The sequence below is a fragment of the Temnothorax longispinosus genome, unplaced genomic scaffold (genome assembly GCF_030848805.1).
Source record: "Temnothorax longispinosus isolate EJ_2023e unplaced genomic scaffold, Tlon_JGU_v1 HiC_scaffold_16, whole genome shotgun sequence".
Taxonomy (NCBI): Eukaryota; Metazoa; Arthropoda; class Insecta; order Hymenoptera; family Formicidae; genus Temnothorax; species Temnothorax longispinosus.
In genome coordinates this window covers 533,219-549,738 of record NW_027269970.1, presented here as the reverse complement: position 1 = coordinate 549,738, position 16,520 = coordinate 533,219, and the positions used below count along the sequence as shown (strand labels likewise).

The 16,520-nt window shown below is 50.6% G+C and overlaps 3 protein-coding genes across 3 annotated transcripts; 1 reads left to right on the top strand and 2 right to left on the bottom strand.

Annotated features, from left to right (window-relative positions):
• The first annotated feature begins 801 nt into the window (after positions 1-801).
• Positions 802-2,003, top strand: LOC139823718 (uncharacterized). Its single transcript, XM_071796222.1, has 2 exons — positions 802-1,241; positions 1,343-2,003. The coding sequence occupies exons 1-2, from the start codon at positions 802-804 to the stop codon at positions 2,001-2,003; spliced, it is 1,101 nt and encodes a 366-aa protein (XP_071652323.1).
• Positions 2,004-4,833: 2,830 nt separating this feature from the next.
• LOC139823716 (uncharacterized) lies at positions 4,834-6,408 on the bottom strand. The gene has a single exon (XM_071796221.1). It carries the CDS (start codon positions 6,406-6,408, stop codon positions 4,834-4,836), a length of 1,575 nt encoding a protein of 524 aa, XP_071652322.1.
• Positions 6,409-6,475: 67 nt separating this feature from the next.
• On the bottom strand, positions 6,476-7,573 carry LOC139823715 (uncharacterized). Its single transcript, XM_071796220.1, has one exon. The coding sequence runs from the start codon at positions 7,571-7,573 to the stop codon at positions 6,476-6,478; it is 1,098 nt and encodes a 365-aa protein (XP_071652321.1).
• Positions 7,574-16,520: the final 8,947 nt, after the last annotated feature.

The following is a 16,520-nucleotide window of genomic DNA, read 5'->3' as shown; positions in this document are numbered from 1 at the left end:
ATTCCCGAGGGATCGTACGAGATACGAGCCATACATGAGTTTTTGAAACGCGAAATTTCATGAAAACGCCCGCGAGGCGTAAATCGTTCCAACGATGATCGGTCGCGAATATCGCGCGAGAGGCGACCGCTCGCGCGAACGGCTACGAAGATGAGGCCGCGGAATACCCGATAGTACTCCGCGCAAATTACAATACGATGAAGAGCGAGATCAAGTGCGCTTTCAGAGTGAACTTTAACAAACCGAACAACGTTGGATCGCTGCTGGGATTCTCGTCGAAGCGTATATTGCAGCCGAGACAGTGGCACGAATCGGACGCGTCGATTAATATTATCAACGTAAACATTATCCGCGTGGAGTGCAACATGACCGCGGGTGCGTACAGCAACGGTAAACGTGTTCACACGATACACGAATTTTCACCGAGCGTACCACCGGGATATAAGATATCGGCGCGCCGGCGCATATCATTTACCTGCCGATCATCGCGCGAAGCGTTACGGATCTAACGATACGCGTCACGGATCAAGACGGACGATTGCTCGATTTTCGAGGAGAAGAGATCACCGTCAGATTGCACGTACGACGGCTACAGCGATAACGCGCGATATGCTCGTGTTGAACGACTCGGAGCACGCGACAGATAAGAATATCTTTACGACTGCGACGATCGATGATATCATCAAATCGACATTCGGTAGCGTTAAAACAGAGACGAAAACAGAGACGAGAAAGAAGCTCAACGCATCGAACGTTAAATTTTTACAATCTCTGGGATTCGCGGTACGAAACATCTGAACGATGATTGAAATTCTTAACATCGGAGGCGAGCCGGTCTTTGACGATCGCATCGTCAAGATCGAGACTCACACGTACAACCCGTACGCCAACACAACGTTCGAGTATAGCGACGAGATACGAATACCTATACAACAGCAGGATCTGTATACGTTGCCGTGCGAAAGTTTTTTCTACGTCGAAGGAACATTGACGGTGACCAGAGCAGCCGGCCAAGCCGATAACGTGGTATTGGGGAATAATTGCGTCGCGTTCATGTTCGATGAAATTCGATACGAGCTCGACGGTGTGGAGATTGATCACTGCAGAAACGTAGGAATAACCAGCACGCTCAAGAACTACGTTACGGTATCGTCCGACAGAAGCGTGATCCTGCGAAACGCGGGCTGGGAACCGCATAATAACGCGAACGGATACTTCAATTTCTGCGTACCGCTCAACCTGTTACTGGGATTTTGCGAGGATTACAAACGCGTGGTGATCAACGCTCGTCACGAATTAATCTTGATACGATCGCGCACCGACAACAATTGTCTGTTGGAAGTCTCGCGTTGGAGCCTACTGTCAAACTACTCAAGATAAAGTGGCGAATGCCTCACGTGGTATTGAGCGAGGTCAACAAGCTGTTGATGCTGCGCGCCTTGGAAAACGGACGATATCTAAGTATGGGTTTCCGTTCGTGGGATCTGTACGAGTATCCCCTGTTGCAGAACACAACCAAGCACTCGTGGGCCATTAAGACCGCGACTCAGCTCGAGAAACCGCGATACGTCGTCTTCGCTCTACAAACGGGTCGGAAGAACGTCATGTCCGCGGACACGAGCCGATTCGACGACTGCAAATTGACCAACGTGAAACTCTACCTAAACTCGGAAGTCTATCCGTACGACGATTTGAATTTGGACTTTGGTAAACACAGATGGGCGATTCTGTACGATATGTACGCGCGTTTCTGCAAGGGCTATTACGGATACGAATATCTCGAGCCGAGTTTTACCGTTTCAGCTTTTCTACGTAACGGCCCGTTCGTGATCATCGATTGCTCTCGACAAAACGAATCCGTCAAAAACGCCACCGTGGATGTCAGACTAGAATTCGATTGCATGGAGAACGTACCGCCGAATACCTCCGCGTACTGTCTCATCATACACGATCGCGTGATCGAGTACAATCCGTTGACCAACGTAGTGCGCAAAATAGTCTGAGTGTTCGCGGCAACGTCGACGAAAATTTTTTCTCTCTTTAACTCCCGATACAAATTATGAGAGGGGAAAAAGAGGGGAGCAGGATATAAAATCAGAGTGTCGCGAAACGCGCGTCATTCCTCTCGATTCACGCATCGAAGAAAGAGAGATATTTCTTCATGTTTGCACCAACGTTCGTCGACCTGCAAGGTTTCGTCGTCGGGATGAAATTTGTCGTGAAGGAGGTGGCGGTGCTGAGAAACGGGGCCGTTCTGGCGCATTACATTTTTACATGCCCCATGTCGTGGAATCTCCTCACAAAATCCGACAAATCGTGCGCTTCCTGGTTGATTCGCAATCACCATGAATCGTCGATGGGAAGACGGAAACGTGTCGTACAGCAAGGTGAAGCGTTTAATTACATCAGCCGTGCTCGGTGAGGAAGAGGACAACGACGACAACGACGACGACGAGATGCCGACTCTCGTGTACGTCAACGAATGCCAGAAACGAGAATGGCTGGTAGATCTGCTTGAGAGTAAAGCGAGAAAAAAACCTAAACATCGAGACTCTGGATGCGGATTACGAAGATATCGAATCTTTAAATAATCTAGAAGTTACCAATACTGTGCGATGTGGAAAACACATTAAGAATTGTGCATTGCAAAATGTATAAAAAATATTTAACTGGTGGTCGCGACGCCAGAGAGAATTGTCAACTTTTTAAAAAATAAATTTTATACGTATGTGTAAATTTTTCAATGTTTTATTTCTTTTCCCTTTAGTCGATAGTGTACAAAATTAAAGAATAAGTAGGTATACGTGACAAATTCTAACTCGAGAGCTTTGAGGAGGGGGAATGGGGTATCAATTTTAGACGAACATGTCTGAACATGTTTCGCGGTTGATGTCAAGCGGAGGGAAGAGGGGGGAGGGGGGGATATATACGTCTTAATAAAGAAAAAAAAAAACATCCTACCTTAGTCCCCTCTCCTAAAATTCAGAGCGCTGATTGCGCGTTACAGAACATTAATTTCCCCCTCCTTATCATAGTTTTGGAAGGGTTATAGTGGGTGCTGTCGCGTATACTCGATTAATTTTATACGACTAGTCTCGTATCGGCTGCTTGTGCGAACGGTCCGCTTCTCATAACCGAGAGAAAAAAAGTATTCCGTTGGAGGAAGCAACGGCGGCAACAGTGGCAGTAGACGTATGAATTATTACGTGCCGATTCCCGATGTTGAAACTCCAACATGTGAAAACAAGTAAAGTTTTGTATAATTTATAGAGCTTTATATTTTTTTTTTTTTTTTTTTTGCAAATTGTATTATTTTGAAAGTAATCTCATTATTTTTTTCTACAGCATTTTGTTGGAGCGTCGCGCAGTTCGTATACTAGGCAGACGATAGCGCATTGACACCAACAGCTTATAATATTTAGATATTGGGATCAACGTGGGACCTATGTCCTCTGTGGATATACATATTGGCAATAACCGAGGCAGTCGGATTATTCGAAAGCGGACCGCGCGCGCGAGCGAGGACACGAACCGCGGATAGGAAGAGACAGTCAAAGAGCAGAGTTAACGGACAATCACAGTTTATTCGTCTATTTACACTATTTACAAGAGCTGAATCGCAATTATAACGAAGGAAGAGATCGTGTCGCGAAAGCGTAAGCAAGCGCCGATGCAGGCAGAGCGAAAGTTAAGCGAGCGAAAGAGCGAGCAACTCTAAGTACTAAGCGCGCGCGAAAGAAACGGAGCAAGCAACTCGAATTATTGACAGCGGCAACTCGGAAAGCAGAGAGCGACTGGCTCCGTTGCCAAGGGCGCGCGTCTCTTTAAGCTCTCGGGAGCTTCTCGCAAATTCGAGACCTTTCGATACACGCCTCTCCGAGAGAAGTCCCCGAGAGATGCGCGATCGACAATTATAAACAGAAAACAGAGGAAACAAAGCGAACAAAGAATGCCTTGTCTCCACTGTTTACTCATTTGATCGTCACGGCGAAAGTCACGGCGATAACGCTCAAGTCTCGGTGCTCGCAATTGCCGTGCTAAAACGCTAATTTGTATTTTCGACTTCGCTATCGTTAGAACGTTTAAGCAATCTTAAACATACCGCCGCCCCTCGTCAGAGGGACTGACGACATAATCGCGGTACGATAATTAGCGTAGCGTACGATAATTAGGTATTTACCGATGACACGCGGATCCGCCGACGGGATCTTTGCCTCTCGAACGCGCGAGCGAATTTTTACGTCGCGCAGCGGCGTAACGCACAGGTACTAGGATCCCCTTCCGGCGGATCTATTGCGCAACATGAATACTTGACTTAAAGTCCGGTTGTACACGAACGCGTCCGTAAGCAGAGCTACTTTAAACCGCGAATTTTAGGCGTACGTATTACCTTGCTCCCGGGAATTTAATTTTTCACAATGCTTTAATTTTATCGGCGTCGGTAGTCGGTAGCATTACAAGTTTTACAATGGGCCGGGTAAACTCAGCCGCCGCGGTGCGAACGGTGACCACGCGAACGCGTCCGTCCTCTCCCGGATGGACTCGGATGACGCGGGCCAGCGGCCATCTCGTTGGCGGGGTGGCTTCGTTCCGAATGATGCAGAGGCTGCCGACCTGGAGGTCAGGCTTCTGGACAAGCCATTTGGGACGTGACTCAGGGCGTGGAGATACTCTCGAGCCCACCGCTCCCAAAAGTGATCCCGCATCTTCTGCAACAACTGCCAGCGGGATAGTCGATTGTCGGGCGCGTCCAGCAGCGACGGCTCGGGCACCGCCGTCAACGCGGACCCCACCAGGAAGTGCCCCGGTGTCAGCGCAGCCAAGTCGTCCGGGTCATCTGAAAGAGCCTGTAACGGACGTGAATTTAGGCACGCTTCTACCTGGGCGAGGAGAGTGCTCATCTCCTCGTAAGTTTAAGGTGGCTTCGCCCAGCACCCTCCGAAGGTGGTGCTTCAGGGACTTGACGGCTGCCTCCCATATGCCCCCGAAGTGGGGCGCGGCTGGAGGGTTGAACCGCCATTTTATCCCGTCACCGGCGAGCTGGCTGGCGATCTGTCGTCCTTCCGGATGGCTCGCCGCGAAGAGAGCGCGCAGCTGCGCGTCGGCCCCGACGAAGTTAGTCCCGCAATCGCTGTGAAGGCTGAGGCACAGCCCGCGGCGGGAAGTGAATCGGCGAAGCGCCGCCAAGAAGGCCGCCGCGGTGTAGTCCGAAACGACCTCCAAATGAACTGCTCGCGTGGCGAGGCAGACGAAAACCGCGATGAACGCCTTGTGGGAGCGCTGGCCTCGGCCCTTGGTTGTCCTCAACATAATGGGCTCGGCGTAGTCAACGCCCGTGTGTAGAAATGGCCGTGATGGTCTCACTCTCTCGCGTGGCAGATCGCCCATCAGTTGCTGCGGGGTTGCCGCCCGCCAACGCGCACACGTCACGCAACGAAGAATCAGTCGCTTCACTAGAGCGCGGCCTCGCGGGATCCAATATCGCTGACGGATCATCCCCAGGGTCATCTGGACCCCCCCGTGCAACGTCCTCCTGTGGCAAGCGTCCACGGTCAGCCTTGTGAATTGTGACGCCTCGGGCAGGATCACGGGATGCCGTTCGTCGTAGGCCAGGACGGCGTGCTTGAGCCGTCCGCCAACGCGCAGCAGTCCTTGAGCATCTAGAACAGGATTAAGTCTAACAAGAAAATTAGATCTCGGCAGCGAGCGGCCCAGCCGGACCGCTTCCATGTCTCGGCCGAAGTGAATCGCTTGCGTCCGTCGGATCCAACTCAAGCGGGTCTCCTCCAGCTCCTCGGCGGAAAGGTCGTCCCCGTACCCGGAGGCCGCTGACTCCGCTCTTGCTTGACCGCCCCGCCCCCGGCGAAGCCATCGCCGGCACCATGCCGTCACGCGCAGTAGTCGCCGGAGCGAGGAGAAGCGGAGAAGCTCCTCAGGTTCCTCGACCGCAGCAGTCCCTGGCACCGCCACGTGGACTCGCACGCGCTCGTCGGGCAGGCCCTCCTTCTCGGGTACGGCAGCGGAAGCAGGCCATGTCGAAGGGTCCTTTTTAAACCAGGCGGGGCCCTGCCACCAGAGCTGGTAGCCGATCAGCTCGCCCGGGGAAAGCCCCCGCGAAGCGCAGTCTGCCGGGTTGTCTCCTCCTGACACATAATGCCACAGGGCCTCCGGCATCGTCGTCTGTATCTCAGAGACCCGGTTAGCCACGTAGGTCTTCCAGCGGGTCGGATGCCCACGGATCCATCCCAGCGTCACCATAGAATCCGACCAGAAGTGGAAGGTGGCCCCTTGTAATTCGCGGACGGTCTTGGCGTGTGAGGCGAGTTTGACGAGCAGCGCAGCGGCGTTGAGCTCGAGTCGAGCCAAGGTGACCTGCTTGAGAGGGGCGACCTTTGTTTTGGCTGCCATCAAGGTGACTCGCCATGATCCTTCCTCTGTTTCCGCTCGTAGGTAAATTACGGCAGCGTTTCGTAAATTACGCTCTCTCGGAGGCGTCAGCGAAGCCGTGGAGCTCGAGGCCAATCCCCGGCGCGTCCGAAAAAATCCTCCGCGGAACTCGAATCTGCTCCAGTACCGGAAGCTCGGTCTGATACTCCCTCCATCGTCGGGCGTCGTCTTCCTCCAGCGGGTCGTCCCAGTCGAGACCCTGCAACCAAGTGGCCTGGAAGGCTATCTTGGCACGTACCACGACCGGCGCCAGCCAACCCAGGGGGTCAAAGAGCCGGGCAGTGAGCGACAGCACTGACCGTTTAGTGACTGACGTCACCGGACTTGTCCGTGTCGTGAAGGAGAAACTGTCGACGCCTGGGTGCCACTGTAAGCCCAGGATGCCGTGCGATTCCTGAGGTCGCCAAGCGCGAAGCTCGCGCTGCATGCGATGTTCCGCCGGGACTCCCGTCAAAATCGCCTCATCGTTAGCCGACCACTTGCGCAGCGGAAAGCCGCCCGCCGCACAGAGTTCCGTTAGCTGCTGCCAAATGGCCATAGCCTCTTCGAGGGTGTCGGCGCCCGAAAGTACTTCGTCCATGTAGCGAGCGCAGAGCAGCGCTAGAGCGGCCAGCGGGAAGCGTTCCTTTTCTTCTTCGGCTAGCTGAAGCAAAGCACGAATAGCCTGGAAAGGAGAACAGGTTAGCCCGTAGGTAACGGTGTTGAGAAGATACTCCCGTATCTTCTCGTCTGTGTGGTACCGCCACAAGATCCGCTGAAGATCACGATCTTCCTCGTGAACCAGAATCTGGCGGTACATTTTTTCCACGTCCGTGGCCAGGACGTAACGGTAACGACGCCAGCGCAGCAGCACGTCCGCGAGGGCCGGCAGCAGATTCGGTCCCGCCCGCAGGTACCGGTTTAGTGAGTCGCCCGAAGGAAGCGCCGCCGAGCCGTTGAACACCACGCGCAGCTTCGTCGAGGAGCTTGCCTCCCGCATGACGCCATGGTGTGGGAGATAACACACTCGGCTCTTCGCGATCTCGTCCGGCGCGACGGGGGTCATGTGGCCAAGTTTCTCGTACTGCCGCATGAAGTCGACGTACAGGCTCTTCAATTTCTCGTCGCGGGAAAGCCGCCTTTCCATCTGAGTTAGCACCCGTAGCGCGTAGTTACGCGTTCCCCGGAGATCGGGCAGCGGATTTACGACGGGGAGTCTCACGACGAATCAGCCCTCCGCGGTACGCGAATGGGTTCGTGCAAAAAAGTCCTCGGCCTCCTGCTCCTCCCTGGTTAGCGCGGGAGGGCCGACGGGCAGTTCCTCCTGCCGCCAGAACCCCTGCACTAGAGCGGAGAGCTCCGCGTCAACGTGGCACTGGTGCGCTACTGCGGCCTCCGGATTCGCCACCGCTCCGGCGGCTCCGGAGATGATCCACCCCAACGCCGTATTCTGGGCAACAGGCTCGTGTGCCCCGCCCTTGTGCAGTCCCGGCTGGAGGATCTCGGCGACGACATCGGCGCCCAGCAGGAGATCCACCGGGTCCGAGCCTAGAAATTCGGGATCGGCGAGCTCCAGCCCGCGGAGATGCGTCCACGCCTCTTTATCCGCACGGATCCCTCCACCGTAGAGGGAGAGCCGAGGGAGTATTAAGGCCGACACGGCGATTGACGGCCCTCCTCCCCGGGGTGAGATGTCGAGGGTCACCAGGCCTCGCGCACGAGCCGTCCGCTTCCCGCCAACACCGAATACCGCGACCGAGGCCGACCGAGGCGGGTGCGCGGGACAGTTTTAGGCGCTGCATCAACGATTCCGCGACGAGCGATGACTCGCAACCCTGGTCGATTAGCGCTCGCGCGGTACGCTCGATGCCAAACCGATCACGCACGCGGACACGGGCGGTGGCGAGGAGCACAGCCACTGCGGTCTCAGAAGGTCCCTGCGCGAGATGCGAAGTTGTGGCGACCTCGGTTCGTTGGTACGCGTCGTGCAGGCTCGAATGGTGTCGGCCGTCACACACGGAGCAATTTCGTTTTGAATCACACTCGTTTAACTTGTGTTTTCCGAGGCAATTGAGGCAGAGATTATTTGCCTCGACGTGCTGTTTTCGTTCCGCGGCGGTTTTCCCCTTATACGCGGCGCAAAACATAATAAAATGTCCCTTTTGGCATACGGAGCAGCGACCGAGTCGGTTTTCCTTTGCCTTTGCATGCAAGGCTCGCGTTTGCTGCGCGGAATTCCCCCCGGCCTTCGCGGAAGTCGCGTTCTCCGGTTTCGCCGGCTGGAGCGATTCGAGAGTATGCAGGCGTCGGTCCAGAAACTGCTGCAAAACGGCGAACGACGGCGGATCCGGCGTTTCGCTGACAGCGTTCTCCCACTCGCGACGCGAACGCGGGTCGAGAAGATCTACGACGAGATGGACGAACAGGTCCTCACTACGCGAAATCGGCCGCCCGATGCTGTCGAGAGCGCCGACAGTGCTCACGACTCGGTGATACACTTTGCGTAACTCGGATACTGACTCACCCTTCAGTTTTTGCAGCGACGTAAATTGAGCGAGGTATGAGCGCACTAGGAGTCGCTTGTTTTGGTAGTAGTCCGTCAAGGTCTTCCAAGCGCGCTCGAAGTTCTCGTCCGTCGTGGGCAGGCTGCGCACTAGGAGTTCCGCCTCCCCCTTTAAGCACGACTTCAGGTAGTGTAGCTTCTCAACTGGAGTCGTGGCGGCATCCTTCCCGATGATCGAATGAAATAGGTCACGGAAGGCGGGCCACTCTTCGTATTTGCCCGCGAACTCCGGCAGCTGAATGCGCGGCAAGGTCGTACGAGGCGGGTTCGTCCCGGCAGCGGCCGGTGCGGGAGCGCCGTCCGCTTTACTCTTGAGCTTGCGGAGCGTCTCGAGGAACATGCCCTTTTGCTGTACGTAAGCCTCCTCTGCGGTAGACGGCACGTCCTTCTTCTCGTAGTCATGATCCACCAGGATCTCCCAGTAGCCGGCATATATTTTTTCGTGCTGCGCCTCGAATTTCGCCCAGTTAAACTCGAGGGCCTGCAAACGCGCCTCCACCAACCCGATGGTGATATTTGGAGTTCCCACCTTCCTCAGGTTCTCGTACGAGCGAGCAATGCGCCCGTAGAGCTCATGTTGGCTGCCGATAAGTCCTTCCATCTCTCTATTCGTCTCCTTGGAGACAGCTCCTGCCATTTCCCGGGCGTTTTCCTTACTCATCGTCTCCCCTCAATGTTAATTGACGGAACGTGGAGGTAGGTCACTTAAGCACTCACTCACAGCCCGAGCGCCGGTCACAGCATCCGGCTCGAGGACCATAAATGTTCGAAAGCGGACCGCGCGCGCGAGCGAGGACACGAACCGCGGATAGGAGGGATAGTCAAAGAGCAGAGTTAACGGACAATCACAGTTTATTCGTCTATTTACACTATTTACAAGAGCTGAATCGCAATTATAACGAAGGAAGAGATCGTGTCGCGAAAGCGTAAGCAAGCGCCGATGCAGGCAGAGCGAAAGTTAAGCGAGCGAAAGAGCGAGCAACTCTAAGTACTAAGCGCGCGCGAAAGAAACGGAGCAAGCAACTCGAATTATTGACAGCGGCAACTCGGAAAGCAGAGAGCGACTGGCTCCGTTGCCAAGGGCGCGTGTCTCTTAAAGCTCTCGGGGCTTCTCGCAAATTCGAGACCTTTCGATACACGCCTCTCCGAGAGAAGTCCCCGAGAGATGCGCGATCGACAATTATAAACAGAAAACAGAGAAACAAAGCGAACAAAGAATGCCTTGTCTCCACTGTTTACTCATTTGATCGTCACGCGAAAGTCACGGCGATAACGCTCAAGTCTCGGTGCTCGCAATTGCCGTGCTGAAACGCTAATTTATATTTTCGACTTCGCTATCGTTAGAAACGTTTAAGCAATCTTAAACACGGATAATTCTGCCTCATGCAACGTGGGTAACGTTCATCGAAAGACGTGTAGATATTCAGCGACTCGTGCAGTCACCAGGGCCATCATCGCTTGCGCTTCGAGATCTGGAACTCGTTAAAATACGTGACGCAGATATTGTAAAATTGACATCGTGCGCCACCAGCTTGTACATGAAACCGTCAACCGTATTCTTCTTGTTCGAATTAGAACATTGCATCGAGAATGTGTATTTTCAACTATGCCAAAATGTTCATGGCGTAAGTGAAAAATTTAAACAATTTGTAACCATTTTACGTCAAAATTGTATAACCGATAAATGTGTTGCAGTTAGAATCTTGCGTGAATTTTATGATAAGAATTCAATTTTGATTGTAAACTGTTAACGTATACTGCAGATAATATTGTACATGATGCATTACATGAGAAATAAATGTATATTAAAATGCATATCACTGTATCTAAAATTATCTTTCCTTCTCCCAATTATTTATTATAAAGAAAAGAAACGCGAGCGAAGGGGCGCGAGCGAGAGAGGACGCGAACGAAGAGACGCGAGCGACAGAGAACGCGTTCACATGTATCGATGCTCCGTCGAACTTTTGCCTGCCATTGTAGTGCGAGACATATTTCATTTTAATTTTTTTTCGTTGGGGCTGTCCGTTTTTAAACTGTTACCATTTCTTTCTCTGGTGACATTTTACCCCGCTTCGTTCTGCAACCGTTGTAGAATTCAGTCTCGTCGAGTCTGCGAAAGCAAACGCGTTCGGAAGTTTTTAGTGATTTCTTTTTGAACAATTATGGTAGACTGCATAGAAGTACTTTTTCCGAGGGACGGCATGGTACGGAAGTGTAGTGACACGGTGACAGAGTATAGTGACATAATATAGTTTTTTAAATATGTTTTTTCTGTTTAGTGGATACGGCCGCGACGAGTGCGGTTAAATATAGAGGTGCACATTGATGAACGGTGGGTGCGGATCCGCATCCCGCGGGAACACGTGAGTCTTATTTTTTGTACGTGCGCGCGTGTTTTGAGAAAAAATACAATAATATTTTTATCAATATAGCTCACCGGCGTTGGATCCAAGATGAGAGACGTGCTCAGAGAGATATGTATGATTGCCAAACATATCGGTACTCGTTGCTCAGACTCTTCGGAGAAGATACCTCCGAGGAGGAGGAAAACGAAATCTGGTAAAATAATCGCTTTTTCAATAAAAAATTTTGAATTTTTTATTAATTATATTAATCATATTGCATTTGTGTGTTTCAGGTGAAGATCCTCCGGATATATTAAACTTATAAATTTTTAATTTTATATTATAAATTTTTTTGAAATAAACAAAAAATTAAATAATTATAATATTTATTTATTTCCCTTCTTTCTCCCTTCCTTAGATAGTTTAATTATATATAATAAAATATATTTATTATGGGGGACGGGAGCGAGAGAGAGACTGCGCGCGAGAGAGAACGCGAACGGGGGACGGGAGCGAGAGAGAGAACGCGCGCGAGAGAGAACGCAAACGGAGGATGGGAGCGAGCGAGAGACTGCGCGCGAGAGAGAGAACGCGAACGGGGGACGGGAGCGAGAGAAAGACTGCGCGCGAGAGAGAACGCAAACGGGGGACGGGAGCGAGAGAGAGAACGCGCGCGAGAGAGAACGCGAATGAGAAGACAGTCCTTTTCGAGAGAGAGACTGCGCGCGAGAGAGAACGCGAACGGGGGACGGGAGCGAGAGAGAGAACGCGCGCGAGAGAGAACGCGAATGAGAAGACAGTCCTTTTCGAGAGAGAGACTGCGCGCGAGAGAGAACGCGAACGGGGGACGGGAGCGAGAAAGAGAACGCGCGCGAGAGAGAACGCGAACGAGAAGACGGTCCTTTTCGAGAGGAAGACAAAGAAAAGAAATAACGCGCAACGTCATAATCGAATGGCACCGCAAAAACGTGACCCAGTGAACCTGTGACCCACATGTTCACCAAAAAAAAACCTCAATAAATTGCCCTAAAAGACATGTCTGAAGAGGACATTGCGGCGGTAGACATGCACAGCGGGGGTCTCCGAGACTCACAGGCCAACTTTCTTTTCCGGCGTTTTATTGTTTCCCTTTTTTTTTACCCCGTATATCTCGGAGTTTTTTTTAGAAATTTTCTTAAAATAAATAAATAAATATTAAATAATTATCTATTCCTTTTCTTAGATAGTTCTCCTATACAGAAAAATAAAGAGGAGAGACCGCGACGGTTAAGTCGCATAAAATTTTGGTTGAGTACTTACGTCGCGCGACCATCGATGCTCGGCCATCCGCAGTACGAGATGATATTCGTTTATAAATTCTGTCATCGACGTTCGTCGATACCCATAAAAATGAGTCGCGTTGCCGCGCTTATGCCGTCTAGTGTTTATAAAATCTAGCTGCATGTCATCAGCGCTCGCCTTTGTAACGCGCGACGCCATAGCCGAATGGCGCCGCGAAACACCGATAAGCGGCACTTCCTACGAAGAAAAGTGAAAAGGACCGCGGTGTCACGCTAGTCGCAGATCGTAAATTATAGCCGCCTGCCATAGGCGCTCGCTCGCATTTGAAGAGTGTGAAATGACATCTGTTTATAAATACTATCGGCCAAACATCGACGCGAGGCGGCATTTGTTTATCGAACATGTCCCGACGCGCTCGCCTGATCCCCCCCTCCCCCCAAACCCTATGCTAGGAACGCAGACCACCCACTACCTCCCCCCCTCCCCGCACCTCCTCAGAGGACGGCGGCACTAGAGTCCCACCCCCCCCGCCCGGCAGACCCTCGGCCGCGATCTGGCCTAGAAATCTCTCACTCTTCCTACTACGAGTTGTATGTTACTTGGAGAAATGAGGATAAGTACTTAATTTTGCTTTTATATGTAGATGATATATTAGTGGCGAGTAATGATAAAGATAAATTAAAAGAGATTAAGACAGGTTTAAATAAAGAATTTGAAATGACAGTGTTAGGTGAACCAAAAGAATTTCTGGTATAGCTATAAGGCGAGACAGACAGAATAAAATAATGAATTAACCCAAGAAAAATATATAAGAAAAATCTTAGCTAGGTTCAACTTTAGCGAAGCACATGCTCCGAAAACGCCAATGGTTACTACTCAAGTAGCTAACAGAGAGAGAAAGTTGCGTGAGACGGACATTGACGATGATATACTATTAACTACAGAAAACAAAGAAAACGTTCCTTATAGAGAAGCAGTGGGCAGTTTGTTGTATCTGGCAGGTGCGACGAGACCCGAAATTTCTTATGCTGTTAACGTATTAAGTAGACACCAAGTGAATCCAACTACTGATGATTGGAAAATGGTTTAAAAAAGTGTTTTAGATACTTGAAAGGGACGAAAAGCTTGGGGCTAAGATATTTAGGTGAGACAAATGATATACAAAGTTACTCTGATGCAAGTTTTGCAGATTGCAAGAATTCTTTAACTACATGTGGATTCGCGATTACATTATATGGAGATGCGATAATCTGGCGAACACATAAACAATCTTATGTTGCGTTATCAACATGCCAAGCAGAATATGTCGCTATGAGTGAGGCGTGTCAAGAGATGATGGCTATTAGTAATTCACTAAAGTTAATTTTGACTGAGTCATTTTCCCCATGACTTTATGGTGCGATAATAGAGCTGCGGGAAGTAGTGCTGAAACTAATGGTGGGAATAAATTAAGACATATGACTGAGGTGAGAGAGCATTATGTCAAAGAGTGTGTTCAAAGAAACCATGTAAAGGTTAAATGGATAACATCTAAAGATCAATTGGCTGATTTGTTTACAAAGCCTCTTGCTTTTGAATTACATAGCTATCTAGTAAGCGAGCTTATGAATACTAAATCTTAATTTGTTAAGTAATTTACATTTAATCATTCACAGGAAATAAGTAAGCGGAAAGATAAGGCGTGAGGCGTTTTTAAAAGGCAAAGTATTGAATCTCGAAATCTTACACACCTCACAATCTAAAAGAGATTGGTCAAATACTGCTTCCTTTAATTGTTTGTTATCAGGAAACTTTAATTGTAAAGCCTTTAGATACGCAATTGATGCGTGGCCGAATCTAACGTGTCACAGCATCGCTTTGTTATTTTCTGCAAATTTTTTATAATTTTCTAAAAAGGGCGATTCTGAATTGGGTATCTCTACAATAGGTAACTCATCAATATTACTAAGTTACGGTCCCAAATAGTCACATCAAAATTAGAGTGTTCGTACGTTTTTTCTATAATATCTTTCTCATTCTCACCTTTATCATCTCTCCCTCCTGATTTTAAAATCTCATCATGAATCTCAATATTCACACCAATATTCTCACCAATATTCTCACCAATATTATTTTCTTGTACGCTCTTTTCAGATTCTTTCGGTATTTTGTCAGTTTCAAAGTTTATTTGTGTCTTTTCTTTGGCTGTCACACTACGAGTAATATTTTTCTCGCACCTGATATTTTTCAGCTAAATTTGCTATAACTCGCCTGTTCACTATTTTATGTGATGTTTTATCATATTTATTATCTTTAAGAATTTCTAGTTTTATTATCCAATATGGTCTTTTATACACACCAGTAATAAATAATTCTTCAGAAATAGGGTCAAAAATATCAATCTTTTCATTGTCTGAATATATACCTAACCCCATCTCAGCAAATTTTCGTAGTGACAATAAATTCTCTGTAAGAGTTTGCAACCCGATTTCCCTCGGTCTTGCTGGCCGAGGGGGCGCGGCTGTAAATTAATCCGCGGACCACCGGACGATAGCTTCAAGGGGATAACGAAGTCACTTCTCTTACCGTAATTCCCGTATCTGAGGTCTTGGGCGATACTATTCGATTGGGCGCCAGGTGCGATTATAGACGCGCACCACGTCTCGATAGCGTTCTCCTCCTTAGTCTCGCCACAAGCTCAGGGCGTAGCTCCGCGGTGAAAGGGATGGAGGTAGAGAAGGAGCGTGACGCAAGCAACACACAAAAATAAAGCCCGACGATAAACAATATTAACGAGATATATTTCATTCAGTAAACGAACAAATCGTGTCGGGAAACCAAGGCCGGATCTCGCTCAAATGGCCGGTACCAACGCGGTACTCGGATCGGCCGTTACAGCACGCGCGAAGTGCGTGATGTTCACGCCCGCGAGGCTCCCTTCGCGAGCGAAGCTCTCAGCGAGCCCCGCAATCTCGATTCTAAGCGCAACCCCGCGATAACGCCAATCCGCCCCACGCCTCAATCTCCGGATCCCGAACGCACGGCGATTCTTATACGCAAAACGCTCACGATTCTCATACACCCGACATAACAATTCTCACACGCTCGACATACACGAGACACAATACCTACCGCGCAACGGCTTCCCGACTGCCAAATCGTTCCCAGTCGGTAGTCCCGAAATGACCATCCGCGACGTCTCGCAAATGGTCCCAAAATGGCTAGACGCGGACCTCCCGCGAATAGCCCCAAAGATAGCAACGCCAGACAATGGCGCGCTCGCGAATAGCAACGCCAGACAATGGCGCGCTCGCAAATTCCCTTTCGAGCAGACGCGACGATATTTGCCCGCGCACGCAACGCAAAATATCCGCGAGACTCGCGATGCGCCACAAAGTGCCCGGCGCGGTCCCTCCCGACACGCACACGGGACTCCCGCACACAACGCAGTTACACGACCGCAATACACAATACGCGATTACACGAACGCACGACCGGTGCCTCACGCCCCGGGACGCGATTGCGCGAACATTTCTCCCCCGTTCTGCGACAATACGGTCCTCCTCGGCGCGAAGGACACCTCGCTACGCTACGCACCACGGTTACGCAAAACGCTATTACACGACACATTAATATACACCGGAGCGTGCCGCCCGCGGCACGCCTCCGTCCACGATTCACAAAACACGCACGACGATATACGCGAATTGACTGCCGATCATACGCAAGCTTTCGAGTAGGGCTTTCAGATATGTTTCTGGCTACGATCTCGGCCGGCCACGCGCCCGCGATACCGACAAACAGCCGCGACAATCTTCCCGGCATCCACAACGGCGGGAGCCGGTATCTAAATACGACACGTAATCAGGCTGATTCACACGGCAATCTATTCGATATACGCATTTACTGGCGCCGGGTCGCGA